Source organism: Pseudorca crassidens, chromosome 16 (genome assembly GCF_039906515.1).
Source record: "Pseudorca crassidens isolate mPseCra1 chromosome 16, mPseCra1.hap1, whole genome shotgun sequence".
In the NCBI taxonomy this organism is placed as follows: domain Eukaryota; kingdom Metazoa; phylum Chordata; class Mammalia; order Artiodactyla; family Delphinidae; genus Pseudorca; species Pseudorca crassidens.
This window is the reverse complement of record NC_090311.1, coordinates 46645742-46662923: the sequence shown is the minus strand read 5'-3', so window position 1 is coordinate 46662923 and position 17182 is coordinate 46645742. Positions and strand designations below refer to the sequence as shown.

At 42.0% G+C, this 17182-nt stretch overlaps 2 protein-coding genes across 3 annotated transcripts in view; one reads left to right on the top strand and one right to left on the bottom strand.

Moving 5' to 3' along the window:
• WDFY4 (WDFY family member 4) overlaps window positions 1–17182 on the top strand; it is a 280347-nt gene that overhangs the window by 203403 nt on the left and 59762 nt on the right. For both annotated transcript variants that reach the window (XM_067710249.1, XM_067710248.1), the window contains one exon: window positions 125–187. In XM_067710249.1, the coding sequence (XP_067566350.1) occupies window positions 125–187 (63 nt within the window). The remainder of the gene's footprint in view (window positions 1–124; window positions 188–17182) is intronic.
• On the bottom strand, window positions 9136–9903 carry LRRC18 (leucine rich repeat containing 18). The gene has a single exon (XM_067708907.1). The coding sequence runs from the start codon at window positions 9901–9903 to the stop codon at window positions 9136–9138; it is 768 nt and encodes a 255-aa protein (XP_067565008.1).

Below are 17182 nucleotides of genomic sequence, written 5' to 3'. Positions count from 1 at the left end.
GCAAATGGGGCCCACTGGAAGGGCAAGAATAAACCCAACCTCTAGTCTGCCTCTGAAAATGTTCCCATGGTGGTGGAAGAGTCTTGACTCTGCTGATAGAATAATCCTTTCCCTCTTTGTCTAGCTTCTGCTCTTTCCAACCTGGCTTGAAAGGAAAAGGCTTCACGGAGGACCCCCTCAACCTAAGGTAATGTGCAGGGAGGAGGCCAGCCATGCTCTCTGGGCAAGGTGTTGGCCTTGCTTTGACTTTCTTCATTGGCCTGACCCTGCTACTAAGAAGGCATGCAAAGAGCGTGTCAGTCTGCCTTCTGCTTAATTTTTCTCTCTCCCATCCTCATACAACCCTCATCCTACTCCCCTAGTTCCTTCTGCCAATTAAACCTCTAACAGACTTGAAGTCCCAAGTGCTCTGAGGCTTGTTCAGACCAAAATGGCAGGAAACCACCTCTGCCTGTGGTGGATGGGGGGCAGGTTGCCCGTAGAGGGGGCAGCCCAGGCCCAGCCTTGGTGTCAGGCCCTCAGGTTGAGGTGTGCGCAGTCCCAGGTCTGTCCTTGCTATTCGAGGCTCTGAAAACTCAGAAGCTAAATAAATAAATGTACAGTGATGTGCAAAGCATATGCTAACTTATGAGTCTGTGACATGGAGCATCTTTCCCAGGAAACAAGTTGCTTATGGCCCCTTCCTAAGTGCCCCCGCCCCCCCCTCCCCCCGCCTTACAAGTACCCAGTTCTCTGGAAGGCCAGTTCCGGATTGGTAGGTGCTTGTATTTCAGTTAGGAAGGGGAATAGGAAGAGGACAGAGGTTGCTATTTTTCTCCAGGAGTATGTGGGGCTAGGGCAGGGAGGAGATATGTTCAAAATATTTATAATGACTATGGAATGGGTGTCATCAGTTTATTTAAAAGGATTTACCCATAGCTTGTTATGTGTAGTGTTCGCTGCTTCACAGAAGCAAGCAAAATACTGAAAATCTCCCCATTTATTGAGTTTACATTCTTGTGAGAAAGACAGAAAGCAAAATGAATGAAATATAAAGCATATTAGATAATGATAACAACCAAAGTCCGTCGAGGTAGGGTTTGAAATCTTAGGCTGGTAGGGGAAGACCTCACCCAGAAAGTTAATATTTGAATTAAGACTTGAACAAAGTGGGGAAACAAGTTATTCAGATAACTGAAGAAAGAACATTTCAGGCCAAGGAAAGAGGAGAGCAAGGGCCCCGAGGGGAAGTGTGGTGGGCTTGGCTGGGGCCGTAGTGGTTGGGTGCAGTGAGTCAGTGGGAGCAGAGATGAGAGAGGGAGCAGGGTTCATGTAAGCCTTGGGGGCTCATGCTGATGGGGTCGCCTTCTACTCTGAATAAATGGGAAACACTGGAGGGATCTTGTGACCTAACTTATATTTTAAAAGACTTACTCTGGCTTCTGTGTTGAGAATAGAACATAGTAGGTCAAAGGCAGAAGCTAGGATACTGGTTAGGAGGTTTTTGCAGTAATGCAGGTGAGAGATGATGCTGGCTTGGACTGGGGGTGGTGGTGGCAGTAAAGATGGTGTGAAGTGCTCAGATTGTGGACATATTTGTACATGATTGAAGGTACATCTGGTGGGATTTGTTGACAAATCAAGTGTGGGTGGGGAATGTGTGTGTGAGAGAAAGGACTGAAGGATAAGACCAAGCATCTGGGCTGAGCAACTGGAAGATGAAATGGGGAAGACCACGTGAGGAACTACTTCGGCGGTGCAGTGGATATCAGGGGCTCGATTTTGGACGTGTTAATTTTGAGATGCCTCTCAGATATCCAGGTGGAGATGTCATGTAGGTCATTGGATATATGTTTCGAAAGTCAAGGGAGAGGTGCTCCAGAGAAATACATATGTAAGCTCATGGGAGAAGAGCTTTGACAAAATGAGGAAGCCGAAGAGCTGGTTCTAGGCTCTGAGACCACCCAAGCAGCCAGGGCGTGTGGTGAGGCTGTGCTGCTGCGGTCAGCCATGGACTTTGGGATCAACCTGATTTGGGCTCATAGTAGGTGCTCAATAAATGTAATTCCTTTGCTTAGTTTTAGAATCAACTGCTGTGTATTTTGGGCATGTTTATGGAGCAGTTGATTAAATGCAGGCGTTTGTGTTCTCAGCTCTTTGAGTTTCTCCCAGCCCTTCTCCTACCAGCCACAATGTGCCTACGTGAGTTTCAGAGGGGAAGGCAGTAGTGGCTCCCAGTCTTAGAAAGGCTTGGCTGGCCATTGCCCCATGCCTGGAATGAACTTGGCCATTTTTTGTTTGGATTACCAAGGACAAAGCCCAATTCATACACCGAGTCTTTCAAAATGCCTGCCTGCACTTTGCACACTCTAGCAAACATGAGCTGCTCTTCTCTGAAGGAGTGCGTGATCCATCCTGCAGGTTTTCACCTGGCCCAAGATGCTTGGCCTGTGCTACAGGTTTTCATATCTTCAACCCCCAGCTCTTCACGACTGATCTGGCCCCTCTAGAGGCCATCTCCCATGTACAGGAAACCAGAGCTTTTGGATACCAGAGTTTTGCCTAGAATTTCGGTGACAATGGCTGCCTCCATAACTGAATTCCAAGGATGTTCTATGGGCCTGAATCCCAAGTAGAAAATACTTGCAAAGCTGAGGTCAGCCTGGGTTCCATAATCCTCCTCCATCTCCCCATGGTACAAGACTAGACCATTCTGAAGCCAGCATGGTGGCATAATCGGACATCTGTGAGGTGCAAGGCTCTGCAAGCATATAGGAGCTTCTAATGTAAAGCCAGCTAGATGCCCCTGGATACGTGTCTGATGGCCAGAAAACTCCATGACGTTAGACGTAGGTAGGCTCTGCAGAGACGTGAGAAGAGCTGAAGTTACAGGGAAAGGGAAGCTAGTTGAAAATGAATATGTGAAGAAACACACATCTTTATGCTTAAAGTTATCTGTACCCTTCCACAAAGGGCTGGAAACAGTTTCAAAACTAAATACAGCGTATAATGATCCTTTAAAAATTCCTCCCAAACTCCTTTAAAGGACAAAAACATAGATGTGATATCAGGTACCTGGAATGATCTAGTCACTGTAATTGTCCTGAAACTAAGAAAAACCACACAACTGTGCTAGGTTACATCATTTTCCAGTGACAGATCACAAGAAACAGTTTGGGGGACTTTTTTGTTCTGGAACATACTTTCTCTTGGCACTGAGTAAATAGGATAGTGGGTAACAAAGAAGGTAATTCCCTTTCTATAAAAAAAGAAAAAGAACACTATAGCATATAATTTTCTATATTGATTCTCTGAAAAAATAGAGCCCTAATATTTGGGCTTATTTCTGTACAGACATTTCTTTGGGGCGCTAGCATGATCTGGCTCAGTTCCATTGCTTCCCAGTGATCTCAGTTCCTCTTGAGCCCAGAGTTTAGAAAACTCAGGGAAATACAAGGCCTGGTTGCCTATCTGGCCTTTCCTCTCTCAAATCTCTGTTGCACACAGTACACACCTTTGAATGGGCTAAAGGCATCCTTCCACAGCCATGGTCCCTGACAAGTTCTGAAATACTCACTTGCTGTGCCGTCAAGACAAGTGTCCCTGGGCTGGAAGAAGCTGTTGGTTGTGAGGCAGTGCTTATACTTGGGGCCTTACTGTATCTGCACGTCTGTAATTTCTGAAATGTTCTCTCAGTTGTGTGCTAACTTAAATGTAATGGTTAGGATGAAATTCATTTTTTGGCACGAAGTTCTGCAGTTGAGTATGTACTGTCCTTTATAGCTTTCCTTTAAAGAATGAGTTTCCTTTACAGACTATCTTTGAAAATAATGAAAAACAAAGAACTTAGAAAAACAACCATAAGAAGCTGTAAATTCCCATAAGAAGATGATTCTTCCACGATAATCAGGGCACCACTGCTAGCAGCCTGGAGGCTAAATTTCAAGGACTCTACCTCCCCACTTCTGCCTTTTCAGTCCCTACTCTTCCAGAGATCATCACTGATGACCAGTTGGGAGGCTGAGAGTCTGTAATGTGCATGGTTACTTTGATAAAGAGAACTTTCAGGTCCATCACTGAATGGGGAAACATGCTCCTTGGGCTTCTTGGTAAAGCACACCTTGGGAGGGCAATTGTAGGGGCTATACAGCTCAGATCCTCGGATTAGAGCAGAATCACTGGAACCAGAGGTGAACTAAACACCCTGGTGGGATAACCAATGCCCTGGCATTGTGGAGCTTCTCACATGGTTGGCTCAACAGGCAATGGGTAGTGGAGCCCAGTGACCTGCGGTGAGCTCTGCCTGGGTCCTGCTCAGACCTTGTTTTGGCCCCCATTCGTGTTGTTCCTTGTCTTACTTGTTCATGTCTCCTCTTAGCTCTATCCTTAGCCGTGACCTCAGACCTGTTTCTAGGCAGAAGCCTAACTTAAGCCCTGATCTCTGCACCAAGCCTGGCGCCTTTGTCCACCCATTCAAGGTGCTTCCATAGGGCAGTGGGCAGGTGCGTTAAAGTCCAGAACTGTGAAAGGAGCAACTTGCTGGCTCACAGTCCCCCCACCCCACTTTCTACTTGTACCCAGCCACCACCAGAAAACCTGGGACATGGGTTGAGAAGCCATGCATTGTCTTTTTATTATTTTAACATCTTTCTCAGGAATCTTCAAGGGTAAGATCAACATGGATAATTTTAAGTTAGGCCAGTGATCTGAAGTTAAGGTGCTCTTTCTCCTGAAGTGCCTTAACTCTTCAGAATGATTGAGGAACTTTAAGCTTGCCATAGTTACTCATAAATGAGGACTTGGCAGATACAGAAAGATCTGTTTATTACTGCATATAGTCTGTAAGATTTTTTTTTAATTTTAAAATAACTATAGATGCACAGGAAATTGCAAAAATAATATAGAGAGGCCCCATGCAGCCTTCACTTAAATTCCACCAATGGTTACATCTTATGTAACTATAGTACAGTTTCAAAACCAGGAAATTGACATTGGTATGATATGTATGCATAGTTCTTTGTCCTTTTTATCATATGTGTAGATTCTTGAAACCACCACCACTATCAACATATGCAATTACTTTTATCACAACAAAGATAATCTCTTATGCTACCACTTCCTGGTTATGCCCACCCTCTAACACAGCTCATCATCCTTAACCCATGGCAACCACCGATCTGTTTTACATCTCTACCATTTCATCGTTTAGAGAATTTTCTATAAATGGAATTGTAGAGTCTGTGACCTTTGGAGATAGGCCTTTTTTTACTCAGAATAATGCCCTTGAGATCCATCCAAGTTGTTGTGTATATCATATGCTCCTTTTTATTGCTGAATAGTATTCCATGATATGGATATATCAGAATTGGTTTAACCATTTGCCTCTTGAGGGAAATTTGCTTGTTTCTAGTTTGGGTCTATTACAAGTAAAGAAGACAATCCACATTTAATGTAATTATCAAGATGTTAGGACATAAGTCTGCCATTTCATTTCTCATTTCCTGTTTTTTCCTCTGTTGTTCATTTCTGTCTCTTTTTCCTGCCTACCTTTGCATTACTGAAAGATTTGTTAAAATTCTACTTTGATTGTCTATAGTATTTTGGGTTTTTTTGGTATAAATTCTTTGTATAGATTTTAGTTGCTTGAGGTATTGCATTTTACATACATAACTTATAAGAGGCAACTGGTGTTGGGATTCCACCAGTTCAAGTGAAGTGTAGAGACCATAAGTCTTTTAAGTCTTAAAGTCTTCTTTTCAATTTTTAACCGTCTATAATTTATGTCTATCATTTTCTTAAACATTTCCTCTATATAAATTTAAAAAACACACACAAAATATTTCCCAAAGTCATTTTCACACACAGATAGTCTAAAGCAAGAGAGGCAAAATGAATTTAAGAAGCTAGTCAGTGGTTTGGCCGGCACTGGAGAGCCTGGCTTCCAGAACGTTTCCCTTGCCACTCTCTTCTCCTAACTGAGGGCTTTTCTTCTTCAGAGCTGATTAGCCTTCAAGTTTTTGTCATAAGCTACTCTAGGGAGATGTTGAGCGTATCCTAGGGATGCAGAGGCCAAGGCAATTACTCCAGGTCATGGAGGCAAAACACAGCAAGAGCAGAGGTTGCACGGGGGTCACCTAGGTCATGCCTGGCTTTCAGAGAGGGTGGTGACTGGGTTATAACGTGTGAATAGGGGTTTTGTTCTATTTGAATAAAGAGAAAACCCTGTGACTTTCCTGTCAAGTATTTTGGGGCCTAATATACTCTCCAGAAAGTAAAGATGACTGCAGTATTTTAGGGCATGAGGGAACATTAACATTAAACCCTTCCTTGACAGAAAAAGAAATAAAATATAGAAGATGTTTCCTAACTGAGTTCTATCTCCCATCTTCAATTCATCTTACTGCCCGGATTTTCTGATGAACCAGGGGTCTAAGGTGAATGTATCCTGGGGCAAGTCAAAGCCCCCTGCTTGTTTATTCCTCAATCCTGGTGCAGTTCAATGCACTTAAAACCCCTTCCTAAGACACGGCTATAAGAATGAAAGCAGCATAAAGCACCTAGAGATCAAGGATGGCAAAAAATGTCATCTTGCATTCCAGCCACTCAGTTGGAGGTAAATCCAGGAGAGGGGCTGGAGAGAGATTTTGGAAACCAAGCACAGTGGAGGAAGTTGCTGCAATGGTCAGGAGAGGGGGTAGAGGGGCAAACCTGGGGTCCAGACCAAGACACTTTGTAGGGGCACAGGGAGATCTTTTTCCTTAACTCATTAATTCTGAAGAAAAAGTGTCTCAAGTGGGAGGAATAGAAATGCTCAGTATCTAGATAACTAGCCATCACTTTCTGTTTGGCTCAAATGCCCCTGCCTGGATTCTGTGCTTCTTGGGTCAGAGATGAAGTATATAAAATAGCAGGATGGCTACTTAGGGACATGTTCAAGGCCCAACAGTCTAGTGGGGTCTCCCGGGCCTAAGGCATGACATCTCATCATGCACTTCACAGACATGTGTCCTCCTCTCATCTGTAGAAGGGCTTCTAAGAAATCATTGAGGACATTAAATGAAGGGAAAAATATAAAGAATGACATTCAGTGCTTACAAGGGTGCAGTGAAATGAGTTCCCTAATATATTACTGGTAGATATATAAATGGGTGTAAACTTTTTATAAGCTACTTACTAACATGTATCAAAAATTATTTAAAAACCACACCCTTTAATACAACATTAAAAAAATCTTAATCATACAGGCCTCATCACAAAATGATTTCTATTAGTGAAAAAGAGGAAACAACTTAAATGTCCAACAATTTGTTATAGTTATGTATAGCCATGTTTGACTATCGTACAGATGTTTTAAATTATGGTTATTAAGACCATGTAACCACAGTGGGTTTCAAAGCAGGATAAAAATGATGTGAATGCTATTATTTTAACTATGTATAAAATATACACAGAAAAATAACTGGTAAGGAAATCTGTCAGTATTACAGCTGGCTTACACTGTAGAATTGTGGATACTTTAAGCTGCTATATTTAAAACTATGTTGTGGTATTGTTACTTTTATAATAGAAAAGATTTAAGAAAGAGAAAAACTGGAAAGGGAATTTTGAATCTATATCTTCAGAGATTTTAGAAATATGATAGAGTTGTCACAGCTAAGCATTTCAAAGGAAAATAAGCAGTGAGGAGTGAAGAAATGAAGTATGCTGTCTGCTGCGGTTTATAACATGAAAAAGAAATACGTTAGTCATGCTGAACTAATGTATATTTATCTCTCAGGGCTTTTCCACTGACCACTTACAAAACTTGCCACCAACACAGGAAAGCTTTGATTTAAAACAAACAAACAAACAACAACAACAATGAAAAACTTTCCTAAGGTTATCTTCCTTGATCCCTTTCTTTTAGGCAGTATAAAGGTGTGAGTGAGTGGTACAGGGAAGGTTCTCAGCTATTGTGAGTTCTAGAGTGACTGAAGACACTGTTCAAAGTAGTATTTCAGCTTTAAGATGCACCGAGCTCTAGTTCTTAGAGAGAACTGACTTCTACTGAGTACTCACTCTGTGAGCTATCTGCTTGAGACGCATGACAACGCTTGGAGTTGGGCTGGTATTACTCCCACTTTACAGATGAAAGGACCAAAGCTAAGTAAAATGTCCAGGGAGATGGCAAGTAAGAAGCAGAGCTGCTCTGGGCTCAGATCTGTCCAACTGCAGAGCCTTTGGCTTTTTCTCTATGCCAGGCTGGCCCTGCACACCACTAGGCTCTGATCTCCTAACTTCCTCAAACAATGGCATTATAAAGAACAAAGTCTTCTTTCAACTTGTCTTCCCTACAGGTTGCAAAGGGCAAGACAAGCTTTCCCCCATTGGACACAGTCCCTGCACCTAGCACAGTGCCTAGTAAGGTGTTTATCTATTGACTACACCAACCCCTATCTGCACCCATTCTTTCCTTATTCCACAAAGGTCTGGAAAAGCATTGGACATAATAAGATGGGAGTGAACCTCATTCATTCACAGCCAGTCAAGGGCTTGCAGGTTTAGTCTAGAAAGCTCCTAGAGCAAACTATGCAAGTGCAGAAAAGAGAAAGGGATAGGACTGCTTAGAGCCCAAGATGTTAATGCCAATACTTAATGATAATATCTGCCCATCTCTGTGGTCCAGTTTTGTCCCCTTGCCAAGACTATATGTCCATCTGCCGCCTACCAGCCCATGCTTAGAGATGCCTGACTTTTGAAGCCTGGCCCAAAACATTCCAATAGAACAGGCTCCACACTGGGGAGCTGGTAGTTGGTCCAGAAATGTGTGATAATGAGACTAAGAGTGTGCTGGCGGTGTCAACTGCCCAGGCCACGGGCTGTAGGCAGGAGAGTTCTGGGGCAGAAGTGAGACAGATATCCCTTTCCTGACTCATTGTGCTTGTATGTGCGGGTGTGTGCACGCAGAGAAGACAGAAGTGTACGGCATGGCAAAGAACTAAAAGCCCTTCGGTCAACAAAATCACAAGCCAAGGAGGTAGGGAAAGGGATTTTATGGGCTTGGCTGGAGGAGCTAATCGCAGTAACGGAAGAATCCCTCAGTTTTGTGAGGATGTAGCCCATTGTCATCTCGCCTCCCTCCCTTTTCCCTTCCTGCCTTAGGGTCAGGGTCCCAGGTCACCTCCACTCTTCCTGGGATTCCTTGGCCGTGGAGTTGGGTGAGACCAAACTGGAAAAGATGGCCCTTCTCGGTTCCACCGTGGCCATGCTTTTGATTTTGTTCAGCTTGTCCTGGGCCTGTTGGCATTTTCTCAGGCAAGGCCCACATAGATCCTTCTCCTCCACCAGATGTAGGTTGTCCGGCCTCTTGATGGAATCTACGAACGTATCTGACTCCTCTGCTTTGGGAAAGGGGTTTCGCTTTGTGTTGAGCTTTTTCAGCTTGGGGAGCTTGGAGATGCTGTTGGGGATGGTGCTCAGCAGGTTGTCATGGAGCCCCACCTCCTGGAGCTCCTTCAGAGCGCCTAGCGTGGTGGGCACGCGGTCCAGGTGGTTCAGACCGAAATTCACAGAGCGGATATTCTTGAGCTGATTGAGCTCCACAGGCAGCCCATCGGTGGTCAGCCTGTTGTTGCTGACATTGAGGTAGATCAGAGAGGTCATCTGGCCGATGGACTTAGGGAGCTTGTCGATGTAGTTGCTATGCAAGTCCAGCCACCGCAGGTTCTGGAACTTGGAGATTGAGTCTGGAATCTTCCTGATCATATTCCGGCTAAGGTTGAGCTCATCTACATCACTGAGTCGCAGAATACACTTGGGAAAGGTGGTAATTCCCATCTTGCTCAAGTCAAGGCGTTTCTTCCCATCAAATGTGATCTTGATACAATTCTTGGCCACGCTGAGGGTGATCTTTTTACCCTTGGGGCGTTTCCCACCCTTGGCCATGTTCTTTTAGTAAGGAGGTATGTTTGAAGTATGTTGTTCTGATTGACTGGTGATCAGTTAGAGAAAAAAGTCACGTGAAACTGCTAGAAGATAGACTCTGGTAAGAAGAGAAAAGATATCCAGTTAGGAGATGACATAAGGGTACTGGACTCCCCCCACATCATAATGCTTCACTTTCTAATGGTTTGAAAGGAGAGAAAGAGGGGAGTGGAGAGGAATTAGGTCATCAGCAGAAATAGCCTAGCCGAAGATCTTCAGCAGTTGAATGCCCTCTTCAGACCTCAGTGCTCCCAGATGTAAAATGGGAGGTTCAGGGTTGGCCTGAAGGATGCTCAACACCCCTCTGGCTGTGCCATTCCCCGACTTGGGAATCTCTCCATTGTCTTGGGCTTTCACATATTCCCCCTCCTGGGTGTGTGTGGGGAGGGTCGGGAGATAATATCTTGGATATCTGCCATTTCCCAGACCCTCACTTAAATCTAGTCTTTTCTTAGAGTTATCCCACAAGTTCCTGGGGTGGGACTGCTGAGTTCTCAGAAGGAACATAGCCTGCATATAAGGGAGTAAAGGTGGGAGTTAAGAATGACTTGTGTATTACATCCCTCCTCACCTTCTGGACCCAGAGGAACTAGTCAGGCCTTGGCTACTATAACTGCAGTGCAAATAAATGCAGCACAGAGAAGTCTTTGCTTAGCCCCCAGGTAGGAAAATGTGCCTACACCATGCCCATGAGCACGGAAGAGGGGCCAGGGTGGAGCCTGGCAGAATTGAAGAGAATGCTGCCTTCTCCCACCTCCTACCCACCTTGTCTTCCTCCCCTCACACTCTTCACACTGAGATCCAACTGTAGACACCTCTGCACCGATAGGTGTGATAACAGATTTCTGCCATCGGAGAAGTAGAACGTACAGAGTGACGGGTAATTTCTGGCCTCACAGTGCTTGCTTAGAAGTCCAGTTCTACCATAAATGATGTGCTTAAATTTTCAGTGCCTCGATTTCCTTATTTGTGAAAACAGCTCCCATTTAGGACTCTAAGGGAGTGTAAATTATCTAAACTATAAAGCGCTTACAGCAGCATCTGGCGCACAGTAAAAGCTTGATCATGTTAACTATTAAGCATTACTATCAGGAACCTGGCACATACTGATTTTAATGTTCAACAATCCAGCAAGATCCACAGGCTTATCCCCACTATAAAGAGAAGAAGACCGAGGCTCAGGAGGAGGAAGGTCTACCGTCAAGAGGAGGACGCAACGGCCTGCCTGTTCTAGAGGCTCTTTTCTTTTCTACAGCTTCGTGTCTCTTGCTCGCTGAGATGCTATTTTGGACCAAGCTCCCACTCTGGACAGAAGCGTGCTGTCAGGAGATAAATGCTCGCACTGCTTCCTCCATCTCCAGTAGGGATGGGTGGGAGAGGTGCTCTGCGCTTTCTCTACTTCATCATCCAGGCCCTTTATCAGGAACCATGTTTGTGTAACACATGGAGCACCAGCAATCAGGCTGTGTGAGCCTAGTATCACATGTTTTCCTTGTACAGTAATCCTCAGTGCCAGAGGCAAGTAGGTAGAAATGCCTCCCACGTGCTTATTATAAATCCTGCTCTTGCCACTCCTGGCTGAAGGTTTGAGGATTCCACCCTATGCAAGTCCTACTGGATCAGAGCCTCCTGAGATGGATGGAGCCCTCCACAACAGCCCGATGAGAGTATTCTCAGCTCTCAGCCGCATTGATGTTCTTTGGAGCGGGCCTTGTAAGCTGAACCTATTCTTTAGAAACAGTGAACCGACCACATTCAGCCATGATCGGCTGGTTACCAAAGACAGTACTGTGTTCACCAGTATTGAAATATCTGTATTACACAGCTGTGTGGAACCAGATGGGGCAAAGCAGTTTAAAAATGAAAGCTGGGGTTCCAGTCACAGTTAAGATGGAGTAAGTGAGCTCTGCCCATCTCACCCACTGAATGCAGCAAAAGGCCCAAGGACTCTGAAGATAAGTGGTATAAGGCAGATTGGAGAAGTAACTCAAAGTAAGACCAACTTTGCACCAGTGATGACAGATTTCCAACAAAAACCTCCCTCATTGGCCAAGGACAGGGAGATGGGGCCTTTTAGGGTCAGGGTGAGGGAGATCCCGTTTCTTTCTATTCATCTTTTCCATTCTCTTCTGCCTCAGCCCCAGGCAATCCTGTATCACTCGAGTCAGGCATGCAGGCACTTAAAACTCTAAACGGGGAGAACCATTGTCTTTGACCAAACTGTTGTCCCAGGTGTTTGGAAGTTTGCTTTTTTCTCTCTGTCCCACTGCTCCTTGGCCCTGGAGAGAGAAACCGTGACAGGAAGTACACAACAGGTTTACAAAACAAGTTCCCTGGATTTCTAGCCAGAAGACCAAGGAGGGGAGGGCAACTCCTGGGAACCACAAAGTGTTGGGGAGATTGCAAAGAGGAGAGAGTTTAATAAAGTTGTATATGAACTCCAGGATACACCCTGAGCTGCCCACGAATAGACCAAACCCTGAACAGGGTCTTGAGTACCTACTCCCAAACCCTGAACCCAAAGGCTTTGTGAATTGAGCACTGTGCAGGTTTCAGACTGGCGCCTGGATAGCAACACGAAGGGCTGAGTCGAATAGTACTGTAAATTCTTTGCAAACTGAATGGACATTATAAACGTAGTCTACAGAATCTACAGAAGGTTTGCCAGAACTTGTAGCCTGTGACTACCTGCTCAAAATATACGTGTATATATCAATATAGATATAAAGATACATCCTAGAAGAAGAAGAAGAGGATAAAGGCTTGTGGTGCAGAAAAATATTTGAAGGAAAAATGGGTAAAAACTTCCAAAAGTTGGTGAGAGACATAAAAACTACAGATTCAAGAAGCTCAGTGAACTGCAAACAGGATAAATAAACTCAAAGATATCCACGTTCAGACGTTATCAAACTGCTCATAATTAAAGCAAAAATTAAAGAAAAAAACAACACGTTGCCTACAGGGGAACAGCATACAAATTATTACAGGTTTCTCACTAGAAACTGTGAAGGCCAGAGGTACTGGAAAAATATTTTTAAAATAATGCTGAAAAAAAAGAACTGTCTGCCAGACAGTAAATAAAAACATCCTTTATGAATGAAGGCAAAATAGACATTCTTAGATAAATGAAAAATAAAAAGATTTGCCACTAGTTGAGCTGCTATCAAAGAAATGATGAAAGAAGTCTTTAGATGAAAGGGAAACAATACTAGAGGGAAGCTTGGACCTTGAGAATAAGGAAAGAGCAATGGAAATGTAAATATGTGGTAGATATAATAGGCTGTTTTTCTCCTCTTATAATCTTTAAAATACGAATGATGGTTGAAAGCAAAAATTATAACTGTCAATGTATGTAGATGGAATACATATGACAACTACAACATAATGGGGGAAGTTAATGACACCTGTAAGGTAGGTAAGATTTTTACATTGCTTTGGAAGTGGTAAAATGTTAATTCTAAGTAGGCTGTAGAAAGATAAGTATGTATATTTTAGTCTCCAGAGCAATCGGAATGGATAGTTTTCAGAATGGATTATAAAAGAAAAAGAGCCAATTATATGCCATCTATAAGAAAAACACTTTAAATAAACAAAAGTAAGTTAAACTAAAAGAATGGAAAAAGGTGTACTTAACAAGAGAGCTTTAATATAGATGAAGCAAAAAATGATAACATTGAAAGAAAAAATGGGCAAATATACAATTAGAGTTGGAGCTATCAATACTTCTCTCTCAGTAATCAATAGGACTAGAGAGAAAATCAGCAAGGAATGGGGTTTCTCAACCTTGGCTCTGTTGACATTTTGGGCTAGATAATTCTTTGCTGTTGGCAGGGATGGGGTGGTGATGGGGGAAAGGCCTGTCCTGTGCATTGCAGGATGTTTAGCAGCGGAAAGTAAGAATATTTTACCCACTAAATGCCAGTAGCTCTCCACTAGTTGAACAACCAGTAATGTTTCTAAACATTGCCAACTGTCCACTGAGGGGCAAAATTGCCAGATGAGAACCATTGGTAAAGAACTGGACATTACCACCAGCCAGTGGGATCTAATCAACATTTATAAAACACTCTACCCAGCAACAGAATACACATTCTTTTCAAGTGCATATGGAACATTCACAAATATGGACTACATTCGTGGTCATGAAACAAATCTTAACAAATATAAATGAATTGAAATCATATAAAGAATGTTCTCTAAAAATAATGGAATTAAGTTAGAAGTCAATATCAGAATAACTAGAAAATCTCCAAATAGTTAACAGTTAAACAGCATATTCATAAATACTCCATGAGTCAAAGAAATCTCAAGGGAAATTAGAAAATATTTTGAACTGAATATAAAAATAGAACATATTAAAACTTATGGTATGCAACTAAAGCAGTGATTAGAGGAAAATTTATAGCGTTAAACATTCATACTAGGAATATTTAAAAAAATAAGAAAGGTCTCAAATCAATAACAGACTTTTACATTAAATAAAGTAGTAAAGAAGAGTAAAATAAACCTAAAGGATGCGCAAAAAGGAAATAGTAAAGATGAGCAGAAATCAATAAAATTAAAAGGATAAAGACAATAGAGAAGATCAGTGAAATTAAAAGCTTGTTCACTGAAAGGTTTAATAAAATTGATAAATATCTAGCAAGACTGACAATGAAATAATAAAAAGAAGAGGGATTTCCCTGGTAGCGCAGTGGTTAAGAATCCACTTGCCAATGCAGGGTACACGGGTTTGAGCCCTGGTCCGGGAAGATCCCACATGCTACGGAGCAACTAAGCCTGTGCGCCACAAATACTGAGCCTGCGCTCTAGAGCCCATGAGCCACAACTACTGAGCCCACATGCCACACCTTCTGAAGCCCATGCACCTAGAGCCCGTGCTCTGCAACAAGAAAAGCCATCGCAATGAGAAGCCCATGCACCGCAACGAAGAGTAGCCCCTGCTCGCCGAAACTAGAGAAAGCCCACGCGCAGCAACAAAGACCCAACGCAGCCAAAAATAAGTTAATTAATTAATTTTTTAAAATAGTGCTGTTATGTGTACGATTTAAAAAAAAGAGAGAGGAGACACAAATTATGAATATCAATAATTAAAGAGAGGATAGGACTAAAAACCCATAGACATTAAAAGGATACTAAAGGAATAGTACAAACAACTTTAGAAAAAAATTTAGATGAAATCGACTGTAAACTATAAAATCTCACCCATGAAGAAATAGACAACCCTTAAAGACCTATAGTTATTAAAGAGACTGAATTCACAGTTGAAAAGCTTCCAAAAAAACCCTCCAGGCTCAGATGGTTTTATTGGCAAATTCCACCAAACATTTAAAGATAACAACACCAATTTTACACCAACTTTTTCAGAAATAGAAGAGGGAGCAATTCCTAACTTGCTTTCTGAGGCCGGCATTACCCTGATACTAAAATCACACAGAGACAATACAAAGAAAGAAAACGACAGACCAATATCCCTCATGAACATGAACATAAAAATTCTCAACAAAATATTAGCAAATTGGGCTTCCCTGGTGTCACAGTGGTTGAGAGTCCGCCTGCTGATGCGGGGGACACGGGTTCGTGCCCCGGTCTGGGAAGATCCCACATGCTGCGGAGCGGCTGGGCCTGTGAGCCATGGCCGCTGAGCCTGCGCGTCCGGAGCCTGTGCTCTGCAACGGGAGAGGCCACAACCGTGAGAGGCCCGCGTACCGCAAAAAAAAAAAAAAAAAAAGCAAATTGAATCCACCAATATTTAAAAAGAGTAATACATGACATCCAAGTCGAAATGCAAGGTTGATTCAATATTCAGAAAGCAATGTAATATAGCATGTTAACAGACTAAAAAGAAAAACATACATGATCATACCTGTGCTGAAAAAACGTAACAAAACTTAACATTTATTCATGACAAAAACTCTCAGCAAACAAGTAATCCAGTTTATCTTCCTTAACCTGATAGAGGACCCCCACAAAAAAAGAAAAACCCTATAGTTAATATAATCGGTGACAGACTGAATGCTTTCTCCACTAAGTTTGAGAACAAGGCAAGAAGGTAAACTCTCACTATTCCTATTAACACTATATTGGAAATTCTAGCCAGTGTAATAATGCAAATAAATAAATAAATAAAAGGCATAGAGATAGGAAAGAATGAAATAAAACTGTCCTTCTCACAGATGAGCTGCTTGTCCAGGTAGAGAATCCTACAGAGTTTAAAAGACATTCTTGGAACTAACTAGTGAGTTTAGCAAGGTTGTAGGATACACGTTTACACAAAAAAAACTCCACTGAATTTCTGTATACTAGCAATGAGCTATTGGAAACTGAAATTTGAAAAGTAATAATGCTCCAAAGAATAAAATACTTGTATATTTCACGTAAGTAAAAAAAAAAAAGTGCAGGATTTCTGTGGTGAAGATTGCAAAACACTGATGAAACAAAGCAAAGAAGATCTAAACAAATGGAGAAACATACCATTCATGAGCTGAAAAACTTAATGTAGTTAAGGTGTAAACTCATCCCAAATTGGTCTAAAGATCAATGTGATTCCAATAAAGATTCCAGCAGGATTATTTGTATGTATGAATCAACAGATTCTAAAATTTATATTGAAAGGAAAAGGAGCTAGAAATTCAGAACAATTTTGAAAAAGAAACAAAGCTGGAGGATTCATGCTTCCTGATTTTGAAACTTCCCATGTAATTACAAAATGTGGTATTGATGAAGGGATAGTATATTGATCAGTGGAATAGAAAACAGAGTCCAGAACTAGATCCATATAAATATGTTCAAAATGGTCAATTGTTTTTTGACAAAGGTTCAAGAGAAATTCAATGGAGAAACAACAGACTTTTCAACAAATTGTGTTGAAACAATTGATTATCCAATATGCAAAAAAATTGAATCTCGAACTAATGAAATTAACTCTAACTCAAAATGGATCATAGGTATGTAAAATGTAAAACCATAAAACTTTTAAAAGAAAACGAAGGAGAAGGTTTTCATGACCTTGAATTTGGCAAAAGTACAACCCGTAAGAGAAAATATTGGCAAATTGAACTTCAACAAAATTTGAAATTTTTGCTCTGTAAAACAAACAAAAATTCATATCCAACAAAGGACTAGTATTCAGAATCTATAAAGAACTCAAGGTCAACAGTAAGAAAGAAGACAATACAATAAAAAAAAAAATGCCCAAGGGATTTAATGAGACATATCACCATAGAAGTTATATGAGTGG

Bases quoted from the DNA above. Each gene is read 5' to 3' on its own strand.
- LRRC18 (XM_067708907.1), bottom strand. From the start codon at position 9,903: ATGGCCAAGGGTGGGAAACGCCCCAAGGGTAAAAAGATCACCCTCAGC.